An 18,803-nucleotide genomic window follows, 5' to 3' on the forward strand; every position below is an offset into this window, starting at 1 on the left:
AGTCAAGCCCAATGTTAGCATCCCAGCAGTTTCTCAGTGCAATCAAAACACCTGCCAGCAGAGCTGAGATGAAATCTCACCTTCTTCCCTAAATTAACAGCTAAAAGGAATATGGTCTCTACAGTCTCTGTTCCTGAAAGGTGTCCTAAAAGACATGGAGATGGAATTCCGTTATGCATATAACTAAACTGAAGAAACTTAGCACAGACMCATCCAGACCTGTCAAGGCTGTCAGCTTTCACTACCAGTGGACTYGCAAGACCTCACTGTCCACCACCAATAAAGCCTTCCTGTCGACAATAATGACTACTCTGCTGCCACTGAATTCATTCAAGTAGAAAATAAAAGGAACTGACATAATGCTTAGCAAGCATTTGGGAGAAAAAAATGTTTAAGATGATCTATTGGCTTTTTAGGGGGGTTGACAGTTTATCCCTTCTATTTCTGTTGAGGGAAGAGGGTGGAGGTTGCTAGTGGGAACAGCACATTTTCAGCACATTTTGGTAAGAAATTGCTTGTGAGTATTAGCAAAGCAAAGATGGGTAAGCCAAAATGACTGGGTTTTTTTGAGAAATTAACTTAAAAAAGCAAGTATGCAGATAATTTCCCCAAGTAGTTGCACTGTTTTGGGACATGCAAAACAGTTTGAAAAGTGATACAAGTCCACGCAGAAGCATCAAGAAATGCTCCTTATTGATGCTGAATAATTAATTTCCTCTCTGGTGTTTCTCTGCCTCCTCTGGGAATTACAGAGTTCGGCCTGGTTGTTCTGATCTCTTTCTAATATGATATGATCCAGTAGTTCATACCTTGGCAAAACACTTCAGTGGTGCCCCCTGCACCAAAATGAGGTGTCTGACATGAAAGCCTGCAGGCCCAGGGTCCTGTGCTGCATCCTACAGGTTCAATACCTGTGACACAACCACATATCTGGAAGCTCTCAGCTTCTGCAGGGCACTGTTTGCTCTCCATGCACAGCCCCCAGGCACAGMGTGCTGAACTGATGCTCAGGAGCTTGCCAGAGGGAGATAAGGGGCAGGAATCACCTTCCTGCTCAGGAATGCCAGATCAACTCACAAAGGTATTCCCAGATCTGCTGCCATAGTGATGCATAGTGACCTTCTCCAGGAGGCATCTCTCCTCCTTCCAGTGGTCACCTGAGCAGTTCTGTCTGGTCAGAGTCCTCCTAACACACCTCCTGCACAACTCAAACACCAGGGAAGAGGGAGAGCTGAGGAGGATGTTCTCCCACCAACACCACCCCCAGTGAGACAGAATGCACTGAATGTTCCCATGGCAATTATTCTGGCCCAAAGCATCCTCAGCCTCTTTGCAGAGCAGAAGGAGAAGGCTGTGCTCATTCCCACAGCCCAGGGCAGCCTGCAGCTCCCAGCACCCTGTCCACAGTGGGCAACATTGTGCTGCACCTCTGCAAACAGCCTCCCACCACCCAGCAGCAGTCAGGGGCTGAGAATCACAGCTCTTACACCTCCTCCTGACTGCTCCAGAGCAGCTTCCTCGCAGGAGACAGGGATAATTGCTTTCCACCTCCGAGAGGATAAGCGCATTAAACCTTCGCAGAGGTTCAGATAATGCACTGACCAAAGCCACAGCAAATACCAAAACTGAGACTGCAAGAGATAGAATAGGTCAAAGAGACAACTGAAAGGGTAACAAATCCCTAGAGAGAACTAAGCTACYGAAATCCAGCGCTCAGGTTTGCCAATACAGCTGGATGTGAAAGCAAGTGGGGCAGCAAATGCTTTCACCTGTCACCTCARTGTCCAGCTAGTCACAGAGCAGAGTGAGGGACAGGCACAATGTGAACAAAAAGGACAATCCAGYCCTCCCTTCTGCCTGTGCCAAAAAAAAGGCACATCTTAAGAATAACATACATTTTCAAAGGAGAAAAGAATTCTCTACTAGCTTTTTAAATACACAGCGATTTTTCTAGCGGAGATCAAAGAAAATCAGTTTAGTKAAGAGCAAGTTATAAAAAAACTGTTCATTCCAATGCAATAATTAACACAGTATTTCTGCAACATTCTCTGAGTAAAGAAAAATAGCTAGTTCAAGTCCATCCTGGTTGAAATGAGGGCTCATCTCTCAGCAGCACTTATGGTCACTGAGAAAGGTGCACTTGTGACAGATTTCAATTGTGTTTAGATGTTTTACTGTAAGTACAGCATTTATTTTTTTTAAACCTATTTCATGGACAGTAGTCGGTTGAGTATCTACTGAAGAGCTGAGCAAATACTCTTTCCTCTACAGAAGCAAGCCCTTAACTAAGAAATTCAGTGCTTCCACAAAGTAACCAATCTGTGTGCATTTTGGGGTTTCTCTCATTTCACCCTTATTCCATGTACAGATTTCAATTTATTTCTAAAGAGGAAGTAAAGATATTTTTAAAAATWGCAAAAAGAGTTTGTTTTCTTTTTATTTTGGGGCAGGGTTTCATTTCCCTGACATCACCGAGCAATGTTTAAAGCCCATCTCTACTCAAGTATATACACACTTTCACACTTTCAGGAATGGACCACTAAAAATGCAGCTCCAAGTCAAAAAGATTGGGGATCTAACAGACCCATGTCTGCTCAAGAYCCTAAAGCCAACAGGGTCCAACACCATCACTCATCTGAGCTAACTCAGATGGATTTTCCCAGGTCAAGGCTCTGTGCTTGCTCAGCACCTGCTGGAAACCAGAATTCCTCCAGAGGCAGCATGGAATCCTTGGAACAATAAAGCATAAAACCAGAAAGATCAGAGCACAGGGCACCTCATCATAAACTGTCCCACCTCTGCGATTTCTGCTAGATTTTATGAGAACCTTGCCACCCGTGCTTCCCTCAAGCCTGCTGCAAAAAGCTTTGTCTTTTTTAGTGCAAAGAATAAAGATTTCATAATGGGCAAGATTTTGTTTTCTAATTTAGCAGAAAGAGAACAGCAGAYATGGAAATGGACAGCACACTGGAGCTAACCAGTGAGGGAACAGTGGGAGGGTTAACAATGAAGGGGGAAGGACYTGTCACACAAGCCCACTAACTTCCCTTCCTCCCATGGTAGCTGCCAGTTTACCCCTCTGTGTATTGATGTGCAAATAGCTGCTCTATACATAAAATTATAGCATCAACGTTTACCATATCATAACCAGTCAGTTACTGTTTAAGACAGTTTGCCTGTTTTCCACTATTTATCACAATTTTTAAGATAAGCCTCAGAAGGAAATAGGCACAATCTTGGAGTCAATCTTTGCTATTGTTTATTTCCATTTTTTAAAACATGTGTGATTAGGCAGCAATGCTTTTAGTCAGATACTTAAAAGTGCTGAGTTTCAAATGTTGTTTTACTGTCAAAAGGATAGCAGTTCCATTTTAAAGCCATGACTGAGTCATTCTAAACCTCTTGAAAAGCCATAAATCACATGTCAGACAGATCCCAAAAAGACCATTAGACATGAGCTGTCCTTTCTCATACCAGTAATTCCACTGCAGTAAATTTAAAAGTTAATGGGACTACTCCAGTGAGTAAAATAAACACATGGCACTGAGGCTAAGCTCTCCTCTCATGGAAAGCACACAGGGAACCATTCCAATGCACCAAATACAGAACTGATAACTCCTTAAAGGCTCCTTAAAGCACTGTGAGCACACTGAAATGTGTCCAGACTTACCTGTTCTGCATACACAAGGCATATGCACGCTAGCAAAACTTAACACCTACACAAAATGCAATAGCTGTGTGAAAGTACAACATTCTGAGCCAAGCTACTAAGTGTACCTAATGTTCTGATCATGTGTATTTTTATCCAAAACATTAGACTAATTGAAATGCATTGATATGAAAATTGAGACTATTTTCACACCTGCTTCTACTACCCCCCCCAAAAAACCCACTCCTGAAAAAGACTTCATTCACTAATTAAAGATAAACATTGTGATGTTACCGCTAAATACGAATTTATCCAGTGTGCCATGACACAGAAATTATATGCCACTATGAGAGAACACACAGACACACAAGTCAACACATTGAGAACAGGTAGGCTCATTTCAGGCTCTGGCATGAATAATTCGCAAATTACAACCTTCCTTTATTTTTGCCAGCACCAGACCCACCCCTTTAATTGTACTCATTTATTCATTCATTCAAATAAAAACCTATACACTCAGATAAAGCAAGCTTTAAAAAAAAACCCTGAAAGAATTAAAAGGGAAAAGACCAAATACAGGAGTTCATTAAAAAAAAAATCTTTCTAGTCTTAAAACAAATCCAACACATTCCAAAGACCCATTTTGTCTCTCTCACCTTTGTCTATTTAAGTCAATGTCATTCTTTCAAACTGTATTTCTTTTGATTTGCCTACAGTACACTTCATTGTTAAGCACTGCCTCATCAGCACTTCTACTGAAAAACCCTAAAAATGAAATATACTTTGTATTTAATTACAATTATGCAAATATGTTGTGGAATTACTTGGTTAGAAGCAATCAGATATAACGCATCCCATTATTTTAATAATTTGCCCACATGACACTTTTTAAGGTCATCTAAGTGACGACCAAATGTGATCTGCAAAGAACTCCCAATCCACAGGCAATGTGTAACAAATCATATAGTTTAGGGTGAAGGGGGGAGTCTTCAAACAAATCTTTCATTCACTGTGTTTCACATAAATAATTTATATAAACCACTTCCCAAACCCTAGTACTTACAGAAAGATTTGAAACATCTGCATTTTTAAACGAAAGGCAGTGCAGGAAGCCCAGTTGCATATTGCAGGGCTGCCTCTCATACCCTATCATCATAGGGGATGCATTTTAAAGCAATAATGCACTTCTGGAATACCAGCACTTCACAAAACTGCACTGTACTTTCAAGGTACTCTTTAGAATATTCTTATCTGGACTAATTTCTGAATTTGTAGAAAATGCAAAGAGGAAAGCAAATATCTGGTTTAAACAATGTTAAAGAGTTAAAAATAATGGTTAAACAACACTTGAAAAATGCATGAAACAGCACAAAGCCTTCATCAGTCACTACACATTTTGCTTTTAATATATRAACTGAGGGAAGGTGATTAAAATAAAAATCTGTTTTGTTTTGCTATTACAGGAAAGGCTGGAGAAAAATTAACTCATTTTTTTCCAATGTGTATCCTTCAATTCATTATTGGAGATATCTATGAAGGGGACCAGATTTGTGATACAGGTTGGGCACTCAATACTTCTTCTCCATAAAAATGGCAGGAGGTTCTGAAACTCAGCTGCCTATGCACAAAGCTATTTCTATGATAAGGAAACAAAACAATGAATTTACTTTTTTCCCCCCTCCAAATCATAACCTAGATTTTTAAAGCATTTTCCCCTAAGTTCCTTCCACTAGAGGGTAAAATAGAACATCACGYACTGTGAATTGTTAACTGCAGGTATTTTATCCCATGAAGTCACTGTGGATTACAGTAAGATGTAGAGAAAAAGAAAACTTGATGCAGGGGTAAAGAAAAAAAAAAAATTCAGAGAATTTTGCATCATCTATGCAACTACTTATGTGGTACATATCTACACAGCACAGGGTACTGGGTAGCTGTTTAACCACGCTGAGTAGGATGTGTGATAATAAAAAAAAAAAAAAATCCTGAAAAACCAATATCACCAACTTTTGAAAATATTATTCATCAAGTCTAAAATGGCTACCTCCATCTCAGCAGAAGTTCCCAACCAGCTGAACAACTAACCCCGGGGGAGAAGCTCTCCCACCAGAGCCCAAAAGCAGCCAAATGACCTTTTCGAACCCAAGCTGGTGGCAGTGAGTGTCAGCGAGCACACAGGCAGGTGGGATTCAGCACCCGAGGTTTCTCCTGCACTGGGCTCCACGTACTGCAGGGTGAGCCATTCCCAGGCACGGAGCTGCTCCGTAGCAATTGGCAAAGGAGACATGCTGCGAGAAGCACTTGTCAAATAATGCTTGTTTACAAATAAATCTCCTCGCCGAGAAGGATAGCACTCATTGAATAAAGTTCAGGTCCGCAGTCAGACCCCTTCTACGAGCAGCCTTTTAGCTTTGCATTTACTAAAGAGATGGAAATTAGAGAGCAGCAGTCAAAAGTAGCAGCAGAGACACCGTGAAGGAAGCGCTCACGCTGCTCATCATTACTGTAGTATTCCCCTGCAACCTCCCTGTACAGATGCCACTAAACCCATTTGCTAGGAAGCTTCATTAATCCTCTCCAGTAGTTTCCTATCATATAAAAGTCCTGTTCTGCAGCTGCCTGTTCACGCAGAGACACCTCTGTGCTGGGCAAATGGTCCCGTTTACTCGGTCAGTAATATCCAGATTTTCCAAGAACTGGCAAGGATGACTGAGACGAGGCTCGGAGCATCTGTTGGTCTCTCAGCACGGTATCGGGGCAGACTGCATTCACACAGGACAGCATGCTTCCCCTAAAAGGAAGGCRAGTAACAGGGAAAGCCCTTCTAAATCAGCCACACCATCTCCACAGCATCGCTCCCATGGGTGAAATCATCTGAAATTGTGTGGGGGCAGAAGGATTGGGCTCACTGTTATCTAACCAAGGCAAAGCCAAACCATTTCAATCATTTCCCAAACCAATGTACTTCCTGCACGTTTGATATCTTTGTACACAGAAGAACAGCATTTTCCCCTTCCTCTGCACTTTTTTCTTTTTTTTTAAAAGAAGAAAACTGCGATTCACATTATTCTCGCTCTCGAAAATAAATTACAGCTAGCTGGTTACCTCAGGCCACATCTTTGAAATTCTGGTACGGTTTTCCTTTACCAAGCCCTGCATACCTCCTCCTCCTTCTAAAGGAGTTTCACAAATAATTACGGTGCATCACGACGCCAGCCGGCTTCGAGCCGCCGGCATCCCCTGCAGATGCTGAACTTCTCCACCCATTGCTTTCACATTACAGCCTGCCCGCGGATCCAAAAATAATACTAGAAAGCCCCAAGCAGTGCCCACACCACGTATACAGAGAAAAATACCAGTCCGATTTCAAAGACTGGAAGCATCCTGCTAGGCAAGAAGCCTGGACGCGTTTTTAGCCATTGGCCTCACAGAGATCAAAGGTATAAAAMAATCCGTCCCCAGCGGCCGCGCTCCGCTGCGGGTTACACGCCGCCACCGCCGCGGCTTCCTCTGCTCTTTATTCGTGTATTTTAAGGCACGAAAGTAAGCGCACTGCGGCCAGCGCTTGCAGGGCTCCCCACCGGGAGCCTCCCCCGCCCCGCCGAGTCCCGGCCGGCCCCGCAAGACCCTGCCCGGTGCCAACTCCCCCGCAGCAGCCCCGCGAACCCCCCGCGCCGATGCACCTGTGCGACACCCCGGGGCAAGCCGTGCCACCCCACCCGCGCCACGGCACCCACACCGCACACGCGTTCATCCCCCCGCGAAAAGAGAAAACCCGCTGCCAAGCGCGCCCGTGCCAAGGCATCTGTGCACACCCACCCGTGCCAGCCCGCCCGCGCCCGCCGCCGCCCGCCTTCGCCGGGACCCCCCTGCCCCATCGGCAGTGCCACCCGCATCCCCGCCGCGGRATCCGCCTTCCCGCGGGCAGAGCCCGTCTCCACCTCCCCCGGAACGTCCCAAAATTGAACCGGCCGAGCCCGAAGCCGCGCACCGCCGGGCAGCCACCCCGCCGGGTGGGCGCCGCCCCGACGGCCCGGCCGCCCCGTCCCCGCTCACCCTCGCTGCCGGGGCTGGCCCGCAGGCTCCGGAGCGCGGCGCACAGCAGCAGCGGCAGGAGGCACGTCCGAGCGGGAGCCGGCGCCCCGGCGCGGCCGGCCCAGCCGCCGGTGCCCCGCGGCCCCATCCCGCCGCCGCTCAGCGCATGGGGCGGCGGCTCCTCCCCAGCGCTGCCCGCTCGGGTCGGCTCGGGACGGGACGGGACRGGATGGGACGGGGCGGGCTGGCAGCGCGGACACACTCGCTCCGCTCCCGTCCAGCCGCCGACGCGACTGGGGAGGCAGGGGGCGGGGATGGGGAGGTGGCCCCGCGCCGCCGCGGAGACGCCCCCGACGGGGCGGACCCGCCGCCTTCGCCACCGTGTGCGGGGGACAGCGCTCCCCGCGCCTCCCGGAGCCCCTCCGAGCAGCGGGCACCGCGCCCCGAGTGCGCGCCTTGAGGGGAGGAAATCCCTCGCAGCCCCGCGATGCCCGTGACATGGAGCGGCGGCAGCGCTGTCCCTGCGAGGGGGRACGCGGAGCACCAGATCTCCCCGCAGCGGCCGCGGGTCACGGTGCCAAAACCTACACACACACCCCAGCCAGAGCCGGGAAAGCCGCGATCTCACAAGGCTAGCAAGCCTGAGAGGAAGGCTCACCCCTGGCCAGATAAGCAAAAATGCCACAAACTCCGTAATGGAGCCGATAGAAAGATGAGTTTCAGGTGTATTTTACCCCAAGTCACCACCAGAGCACAGCTTTGAATCCAGCGCAGCTAGTTTTAGAGAATCACAGAATATGCTGAGTTGGAAGGCACCCAAAAGCATCATCGAGCCCAACTCCTGGCCCTGCACAGAGCCATTCCCAAGTTACACACCATGCGCCCGGGACTATTGTCCAAATACTTCTTCACTGAGGTTTTTTTCACTTCCCAGAACCCTAGTTACCGCACAGGACATCTACCTAAAAAAAAAAAAAAAAAAAAAAAAAAAGGCACAAAAGAAATGAATTCCTGGAAAAAAAAAAAAATAAATAAAAAAAGGCACAAAAGAAATGAATTCCTGGAGGTTTATTCATTCACGTGAGTTCCTCCCTTGAGGAAACTTCTTCCAGATAAGCCAGTACAGACAAACCCCAGCTTTGCAGGTGCCCTGCTCACCCAATACTGCCTCCTCTATTTCACTCCTGTTGATTTATATTATAAACAGATTACCCAAAGGTTGAGCACCTGCACAGGGTTTGCTCTCTCTCCAAGGTGCAATGTTCAGAACTAGTGTTCCAAGCAAGCTACAATTAAAAACACTCAATCCCCAAAGCCAGTTTGAAGAGGATAAGTAGTTTTCAACCAGAGAACTTCGGACAACATAGCTCTCTACAGTGCCATTGCTCATCTCTTACTCCTTATTAGCTGGACMGTGTGTTTCCCTGTGTCCTTGCACTCTATACAAACCTCTGCTAGTTCCATAAACACTGCCCTGAGCTGTTCATGCATATTATTTTCAAAAGTGTTTGCTCCTGTTGCAAGAAGATTTTCTACCTCAAGCTATTCAACATTTTTACTGCCACCAGGAGGACAAGGCAAGGACTGTTCCTTTACATGAGGTACAGCAGTAGAATTGCCAGCCAGATGTGACGTTGGCATGCATCTCTTCACAGCACCGCCTCAGATCTTCACTATTTGAATACTACACTATTTGAATATTTGAATACCCCACCAGTCCGAAGTTCAAAAGGCACTGAGATTTGCTATCACACCACCCGTCTAAAAAGACGCATGACTGGACCCTCAGCTGGAAAAAGTTCACAGCTGAGAATGTGTGACCCCAGCCCTGCATCAGATTAAGAAGGGGAGTAATGCCATGTGGTATAATMATTTCTAGGAAATTGCCATCTACAAAAGCAATGGTAAGTTTTGCCATCCAGAAACCCGGGGAATGCAGGAAAAAAGAAGACATCAGGAACAGTACCTTGCTATCATCACAGTGAAAAGAATCAGAGGGCAAAGAAAAAGTAAAATGCCAAGCTGGGTGGGCACCTCTGCTGGCAGAGGGGCAARGCTGCTATAGCTAGGCAAGTCTCTTAACAGAATCTCATGTCAAATTGTTGTTTGCTCCCGATTTTCGATGCTGTTTGACAGTCACTAACTGCTGTTTGGACTGCCAGACTCATAATTTAGAGGCATTTCATATGATATGTTAGTGACATCTTAATTTTCTAGGAAACAGTGAGATGAGCTTCGTATGATTCATGAGCTATTTAAGAATAGCCACCATGCTCTGGGTTTCATCTTAGCTGTGGGTTTTTTGGTTTTTTGTTTTTTTTTTCCTACAGGAAACAAGCTCCTAGTCCATGATATTTGCCACACCCTGGCTGTGGCACAGGAAGAGTATCCCACCTTATCTCTCTGGACATCATTGAATAGTGACAAAAACATAAATACTGCCTAATTCTTCTATGTAGGGTATTGGAATTTTATTCACCTTATAGTGAATCCTATCTGGTGTGGGCTCAGTCTTTTGAAACTCGCCTCCTGGTTTTGCCACCAATCTTATTAGTAATCTGCAGCAGGCAACTCCCCCCTAGCTTTTGCCTCATCAGTGCACCCAGCAGGCTCTTAAAGAGAGCACAGAAATTTCAGCAAAGTGCTGCAGCATTCCAGGCAGCCTTGATGGGTAATCAGAGAGAAGCTGGACAATCTGATGGGATCCYTTCCTATCTCCCATCAAAGAGTGTATCTCCTATTGCTTTGAGCAAATTCACTGTAGGAATCACAARTGGTTGGTCACCTGGCAAACTATTCAGGAACCTAAACCATCTCAGACTCATGCCATTTCTCCCCATATACTGCCTGTATTTTGTCTTAGTTTCAGATTTTTCTTTCTGCATCTCGTTAAATTTTTCCTGCCTTTTACATTTGTGCCTTTTCACCTCTGCAARCGGCATCTCCTCTTAATCATCACTCAGTGAAGATCTGTATTTCATCCTTTATATCTTTTTCTCATGAGTCATACCTATAGAGTGATAGTAATGCTGTTACACTACAAAGTCCCTCCAGTTTTCCCAACGTCTCCATCATAACATTTTGCTCAGAAGTGTAATCATACTAGTGCCACAATAAACAACTGTCTCTAAAATGCTTTTGAGTCTAGTGTCTGAAACTGAAATGACAGCTTTGCCCTGTGTAACTTGACACTTCATATCTAATTTGCTGTCAGCTATTACATATATTTTGAACTGTTTATTAAACCAGACATCTTTGGAGTTAGTGCATTTCAGATTATTTCACTTAGATATGCAAAAGCTCATTTTCCCAAGTTTGATTTCTCTCCTGTGTAGGTATTTCCCTTCATATAATTTCTATGTTCTGAGTAGATTCTAATTCTGCATTGCCAATTCATTTCATTAGCGTGCTGTTTACCCKATCATCAACAGGATACACTTGAAAAATAAATGAGTCTATCCTTCAGATTATTTCAGCAACCAAAAACTGCCAGCTAAATCTATTCCCTATATCATTATCCTTTACTGAAGTGTAAGGGCAAAATACTTATTGCATCTCCATATTCAACAGGGCCTTCATCTGAGAAAAGATTCAATTTCATACTTTAAATTTAAGTGTAAACAGTCCCACTAAAGCCATGTCTTCATTGCAATAATAGAATAGAAGACCCACTGTAATGCGGCAAACTGTTTAATWAGTTAGGTATATAAGCATTTCCATTTACCCTTTGAAAAGTCCTTTCCTTTCAAGAGTCAGAGAAGATGACACCTTTAAGGAATAYCCTAATGAAATTTAGTAATTTGTCTTTTTTTTTTTGTTTTTCCCCACAAGCCCTTTGAAAAAGAAGAATTACCGTCTGCTCAAAAACTAGATGCATATTAAAAGAAAAAGCAATCCAGGAGCAGCTAAGCAGCTTTGCATAGTAGATATATTTGGATTAGTACCATGGCTGCAACTACAATTTGAGCACAAAATGGCTGTTGTTCAACACACACCACAGCAGCCTGTGTCGGRCTGCTGAAAGCAATAGTCAGAGCCCCGGTGGACAAGAGACAAATCTGTGCCAGGAGCCAGCGGGGACAGAATGCTGCAGAGCCAGCGCAGGTGGGCCACCGCTTGGCCAGAGGAGGTATGTCCSTGACTGTGCCCCTCGGAAATCCTCGCACTGCGGGGCGGGCAAAGATGTTCACCAACCAACTGGCAATTTGCATGAAGAAAAATGAGCAACTGGTAAATAAAGCATTGCCTGTGCAAGTTCACAACCCAGTCACTTGTATGGTCTCAGCACCAATTTGTCTTTCGACACCCCCACAAAACATAGGAGCTATTGGCAACTGTGCACTAAGGAAAATCTGCTCACTTCATTTACAGCCCGRAATTAGATCCAAAGCCGTGAAAATACACGGGAAAAACATGCGAATATTTGTTGCAGCCAGAAAAGGCTTGGAGAAAGCATGACATTTGAGCCTGGCATYTTCTTTTGGAGTGCTTCATCACCAGCCCGCGGTCCTGACAAGAGTTCTTCCAAAAGCCTGTGACCTGGCAGCACACTGTCCCCTTTGCAAATGCTGTGTCACCGCTTCCTGCTCACTRTCTTACTGTGACCCCCGTGGAGCCAGATCCCAGGTGTTAGCAAACCACTGCAGGCAGAAGAATGCTTCCTGTCCCAAAAACGGACAATCACATGCCTTCACATGCCAATGTGGATTATTTTGCTGCTCAGCAAAGTAATCCAGGTCAGACATTTGCGAGCACCAAGAGGAGCGGACACAGCTGGCACCACTCACAGCCCACCCGCTACTTAGCAAGTATTGAGGTGTTTCTTTGCATCACACCAGAGCAGAGCATTAAAGGGAACAAACGAAATGGCTTTGCAGAGATTTATGGAGATTTTCTAATGCAGAAAATGGAGCACAGGAGAAAGTGCAAAGGCTAATTTGATTACACTGTTAGCCCTGTATAAATTTAATAATGGACTTGCTTCCACATTTCTCATCATAACCTATTTACATGCATCCACTAACTGCAGTAGCTCTGCACCTCACACTCTTGAGCCGCTYCCCAGCCCACTCCTGTGAGGAAGAGGAGCATTACTAGTCCTTCACAGACAGACAGAAAAAAAGGAGATGTTAAAGATTCAGATAAACATTACTGAATTGATTATGGCTTCTCCAGATCAGGCACAATGTTCTCTAAATACTAACGAAATTATCTTATTCCTCTATCAGAATAAGAATCAGCAGATATTAAAAGGAACTAGCTTATCTCCTCAGGACACTCAATCATGAGCTATAGCAGACCCTGCACCAGCTTGTGCAAATGACTTGGGAACATTTGCAAGTACTGAAGTGCTCTGTGAAAGTCTAGCCCTTGAGTAACTTGCTCAAGGTCACACAGAAGGTGTGTGGCAGACCTGAACCGAGTTGAAAAGCTATTAGAGCATCCATTTGCTTTTCATTCTCACTTTTCCTTTTCCAGCATGTCATTTTGGATCAGGATCTATGCTATCAAATGTAGACATTAGTCTAGGGTTCACATTCAGCACTTCATTCATTAAATGCACATTCTTTCAAGGTACAAATACAATAATCGATATAATGATGAAAATCAGTATATCATTTAATAGTGAACTACATTAATCTCCTGCATACAGTACTGTCCAGAACTCAGTTCCTTTCTGAACTATGTTTCATAAGGTCAATAATGTCTTCTTTAATTTCCAAGAGCAGGCTGACTGGCTACCCTGAATTTCTTTGATTATAGGCAGACTAGTTTTGTTAGCTTGAGCTACTGCCATGCATTCCACATCGAGGCCAACTGTGTCTATTTTCTCCTTGTTTGAGGAAAGCAAATCCTTTTCATCTCACCTCACTCCTCCAAGCAGAGCTGTTTGATACTGACTTCTCTATTTCAATCTAACCCTAATGATTTTTTAAATAAATCACATCATTGTCACTCACATCATATCTCAAATACTTGCAAATGCTTAGCAATTTCAGCTGCCAACACACTCATTTATGTTCGTTGGAGATGCCATCTGAATCACAGCTATAGTCTTTGAGTCCTTTCCATCAGTTAATTGCAACTGTTTTTGAAATGCAGGAGTATATTTATTTCTCTCCTTCCTTTGCAGTGTTCAAGTTGTGCCTTTARGTAAGCCTTCCATTCCAAACTCAGAAATATTGCACTTGCAAGACTCCAGTGTCTACTCAGAGAAGTGCTTCAGTAAGTSTAAGTATTTTTTGGCAGGGGCTTTGTTAAGCAATTTTTAAACAACAGAATGATAAAGTAGGATCAATGCCACCTCTTTGGGGCAGACTGCTTTATGTGACAAATTCTGACACAAATATTGCACAGTGACATACCATGTGTTTCCTACTGTCACTCAGCTTTCAGTGTTCCTTTCCTTATCCCATCCAAGAATTACTAACACAATACTACTCAAAAGAGCTTACCTGTGCTAGATTTTTAAAAATGGAAAGAAAAGGAAAGAAATTCAGCAGCCAACTTTCGTACACAAACTTCCAAAATTGAGAGTTTAATTACCTTAAAGGAGCAAGTCTTCCATRCAGGCTTCTGCTCATTACCAGCAAATGTCCACACCAGAAGAGCTGGAGCAATTAGGTTCCATTGCAATCAGACTGTAAGACTCAGGAGCATTGATASAAGTTTTGCTTCCATCACAGACACCCTGAGTGATTCCAGGGAAGCTATTTCTCAGCTGAGAATACCTCTTTCCTCRGTGCTCAGTGACACGATCTCAAGATGAGATGGAAATAGTTTCCTGTTAGAGTACAGTTGCTTTAAAGGGTCAATGTTAGAGCCGAGGTGAGGCTGAATGGGATCATCAGCCAGCCTGGCTCTTGCACCGTGACTACTCCAGTAGCATTTTTTCATTAATGTTTGTTGTCAGTGGGGTTTAACAAGGCAGGCACTGATCTCTTCTCTCTGGTGACCAGTGACAGGTCATGAGGGAAATGGCGTGAAGTTGTGTCAGGGAGGTTGAGGCAAAGGTTCTCCACCAAGAGGGTGTYTGGGCTCTGGAACATCTCCCCAGAGATGTGGTCACAGCACCAAGCCCAGACACCTCTGTCAGGCACCTGGTGTGATTCTTGGGGTTGTCCTGTGCAGGGTGTTAAGGAAACTTYCCTGTCTGACTGTTCACGGGACTCTGGCAGTCACACTCTCACTACTGGAGGTTTTAAATGCTGTGACCAAAGCCCCATCATGGTGTGTGGCTCCAGTGACCCAACAAGTCCTTGCTTGGCTCCCTGCATATCCCACTTACACAGTCAGATCAGGTTTCYTTACTGGCTTGAGCCCAGGTTTCCCACAGCAGAGCCTCAGATGCCTTATCCATAAAGCTGTTTATTCATGGTGGAGTAACACAGGAACATCTGGAGCTGGTGCTTCCAAGGAGGGACTCCAAACAAAGGAAACCATAGGCTTTTAAACACTCACAGTCTCCTCTGCCTCCTCAGACATCAGCTCCTGCTGTGTCTCTGAGTGTCCGGTCACCTGGCTGGGCCACAGGTTCCCGTGTCCTTTGTTATACAAAGGGTCAGCACCAGCTCAGGACCTCTTGCCTGGGGCTCCTGGCACCCTGAACACAATCTGCAGCTAACACTGCATCTTGCAGTCTGAGCTTCCTGCACCTAAAGTGTTCTTCTATAAGGCCAGGAGTTGGATTTGAATGATCCTAGTGGGTCCCTTCCGACTATGATTCTAAGCAGTATCCTGGAGAACAGACAAACCAAATCCAATGCTTGCAATCACTGGTGTGCCTCAACTCACCTCCCTATTCTCCTGAGTCCACCCTTCCCTTGCCACACACCTTTTGCCTTCTGTGAAGCAGGGCTGGGACTGCCTTTCAAGATAATCAACGTCCATCCCTACTTGTCACCCGGCTCCTCATAGGAGCCAGCCCTTCTCATTACCTCTGATATCCCTTGCTAGATTCCATCCCAGCAGGACAATGGCTTTTCTCACATCATCTCTGCATGCTCAGACAATGTTTGTATTCCTCACAGATTTCACTAAAGTATTACCAGTGTACTGGGCAGTACTGAGGTGTAAATACACCACGCATCATGACATGCCTATAAATGAGAACTGGCAGCTTATTTCCTGTTATTTCTCTTTATAGCTGCTTCTCCTCCTTGCTTTCTAAACATTATTCCCTTTTCTGTCTCYTGTGAGATCTGGGCTGTGGCACCTTTGCTTAATCCGTGCTCAGTTCACCCTAYGTGTGCTGTCCCAGACACTTCTGGCTGCCTCCATTTTCTGCCTCTAATTCTGCCCCCAGCTAAACAAGAGAGTGGGTGATTACAATTTCATTCAATCAGGAGGTGAAGGAGATGGGACACATGCACAGCAAGTCGAGAAAGGAGTGGCAATCAGATTACAGCTATAGCCTAGAGCACAATACTCTGTAATGTGAATTTATAATGGGTCTCTTGGTCTAGGGCACATAAYAGACATTTTACCCAGAGTGCCATAGCCACCCAAAGACATTTGCTTTGGGAAATACTGAGCCTGGTATAAACATTTGAACTTATATAAAACAATTACAGATGCGCTGATTGCATAACTCCCTTAGACAGTGAAGTCCTTAGACATAGGGGAGTGAGCAGAACAGAGTATCAGGCCATTTACATAAAGATTTACTGAGAACTCACCCTTAATGGGGTCAATGCATTTCCCATATCCAAGAACCACTCACTGAACRAAAGTATATCAAAACAGATCCCATCTCAGAGACATTGTCCTCCACAGGATCAGTGTATTTAAAAAGTTAAATAATCAACATATTCACTTCCATTTATATTCACATTATCCAGACCCATGACACATCTCAATATAACATTAAGYGAAAAAATAATGTATTTTTGGGGGCTTCTTGCTGTTTCTGACAGTAACAAGCAAGTTGAGTTGAAGTATGACAAGTTAGCTTGTCACATTTCAAGTGACAAATGTGACTGTCCACAAAATAGAAAGATAAATAAGCATTCACAGGAAAGAGAAAAGTCCAGTCAGAAAGAGATACAAATCTACCTCTCTACCTTGCTAACCTAGCTAGCTGACCATTTACTTTTCATGTTTCTGAACCAATTCAAATGGAATTATTCCAAACAAACATTTCAATACTAAATAAGCTTTTTCTGCATTTTGAGGGAAGCATCAAATCCACAGCCCCTCCTTTCTGGTCAAGTCCCCCTAACCAAACGAGAGTTATACAGAAAATATGAGCATCCGAGAGCTACAGGGATTTGCACCAGTCACTATCCCCTGGCTAGCACAAACATCTGCACACAGGATGAGTATGTACTAAAATTCTGTGCTCAGTGTAGCACCTACGCCTCTGTTCTCTGCTGCTTTGTTGCTGATGGGTGTTGCATTTTAATTTCCTCCATACCAAGCTCTCCCCATTTTGTTTACAGCAAACTCCATCCCATTAACTCTTCCCACAACCAGCACCCCAGAAACTGGGCACCTCTGCATTAAGTCCCTGCTCTGGGTCTGAGCTARCCCCTAATCCAGATGGTGGGAGCACATTCACATCGTGTCACATATATGGAGAAGAGGCTGCTGCAGGTATTCCCACACCTCCAGGAGAATGGAGAAGGCTCCATTTATTTTTAGATTAGTAGCTGCTTCTTCAATATTTGTGTTTTGCCACTCAGCAAACCCTGGAGCAGAAAACCACACTGAGTGGGAAAAAAAATGACAGGAGAGCTGCACCAGCCATAAGATCTCACTTGGGCACTGTTGAACATGGGAGAAAAGATTCCAGCTCCCTAGGTCACATTTTTACATCAATACAGCTCTCTCCGTTTTGCAACTGACCTGTTTCCAAGGATTGATKCGAGATCTTATGTGAGCTTCTAACCCCAAAACCCCTCAACACCTCCAAATAAAAATACAGTGCTGACTTCCTTAATTTCTTTCTCTAGCTTCTCTATCTGAGTGCTCTGCTGGAAAAAAAAAAAAACAAAACAAAAAAACTAATGGTAACAGGCACAAAAAAAAAAATCCAATACACGCAAAGGAACTGTGTTTACACTCAAAAAACAGTGCATTCGGTCATTTAACAGGGTACTACATCATAACACACTGTATTGCATACAGCTATTCAGCTTTTACTGTYGTGGGTTTAAACCTGATTTTTCCCAATCCGAGTCACGGCACCAAAAATGTYRTGGTTTGGACTGTGCYGAAAGCCAAAAGCACTGTACCCAYGACMTTCYCTCCCTTCCCACCGGAGAGTGCAGAAGGRARAGCAAAAGCCCAATTAACACGAAAATTTATGGCTTTCAGATAACATAACATAATTGTGAGAAAGAYACATATATGCTCCAAAAATGGTCARACAGRCTGAAAAACTTAAGTTGCAAAATAGATTTATTAYTAAAAAACTACTAAGAATAYTACCRCACTGGGGAGGGGAACAAAGRTGGGGAARAATTTACAAGGAGAAGAAAAATAAAAACAGACATTTTGAGACACCTGTTATCCTTTCYGGGGATCCGTCTCTTTCYCAGGTCSTCCCTCTCCAYCCCCCATRTCTTCCCGCASACAMAGGGGACAGGAATGAAAGTCTAACAYAGATCRAACYACTCWTTACGGTTGTWGTCCAGCATCATAGGAGAAGCRTTCTTACMGCTCCAAGCTGTGGAAGCTCTTTTCCCAAGAAACAGTCAGTGTATAACTGCTGATGGCAAGGGATTCTTTTCTTTACCTCATAGGAGAAAGGAAAAAATGTTCTTCAAGGCCAAACTGCGCTGTTTCRGCGGCGTAAAACCACTATCACAAATCTCCTGGCAGAATACAGCTTCTCCTAAGCATCCACTTTTTCTTAGCATCAACTCACTTCAAACGTCGTGGGRGGGCCAAGCCTCTTCCCCCTTTTTGGCTCCTGATCAGTTCAGTCCAGTCCTCAGAGGCCGGGGTTTTATTCCTCAGAGCAAGGTCGCTCTCCTTTTCTATACAGGTCTCCCACTGATGAAAATAGTCCTTTTGAGAACAGCTTGTTTTCTCCATGCTCGAGAACCACAGCACAGCAACCCATCCCATCTTCTCCTTACTGTGATCTTGGGTCTCCATTTTCTTCTTACATCTC

At 44.6% G+C, this 18,803-nt stretch overlaps 1 protein-coding gene across 4 annotated transcripts in view; it reads right to left on the minus strand.

The window, feature by feature from the left end:
• Positions 1-7,954, minus strand: part of EPHA5 (EPH receptor A5) — a 192,623-nt gene extending 184,669 nt beyond the window's left edge. For all 4 annotated transcript variants that reach the window (XM_057376622.1, XM_057376644.1, XM_057376637.1 and 1 more), the window contains exon 1: positions 7,706-7,954. In XM_057376622.1, coding sequence (XP_057232605.1) covers positions 7,706-7,832 — 127 coding nt within the window. In that variant the 5' untranslated portion in view covers positions 7,833-7,954. The remainder of the gene's footprint in view (positions 1-7,705) is intronic.
• Positions 7,955-18,803: the final 10,849 nt, after the last annotated feature.

This window comes from Malurus melanocephalus, unplaced genomic scaffold (genome assembly GCF_030028575.1).
Source record: "Malurus melanocephalus ecotype Western Australia unplaced genomic scaffold, MMel_1.1 scaffold_9, whole genome shotgun sequence".
In the NCBI taxonomy this organism is placed as follows: domain Eukaryota; kingdom Metazoa; phylum Chordata; class Aves; order Passeriformes; family Maluridae; genus Malurus; species Malurus melanocephalus.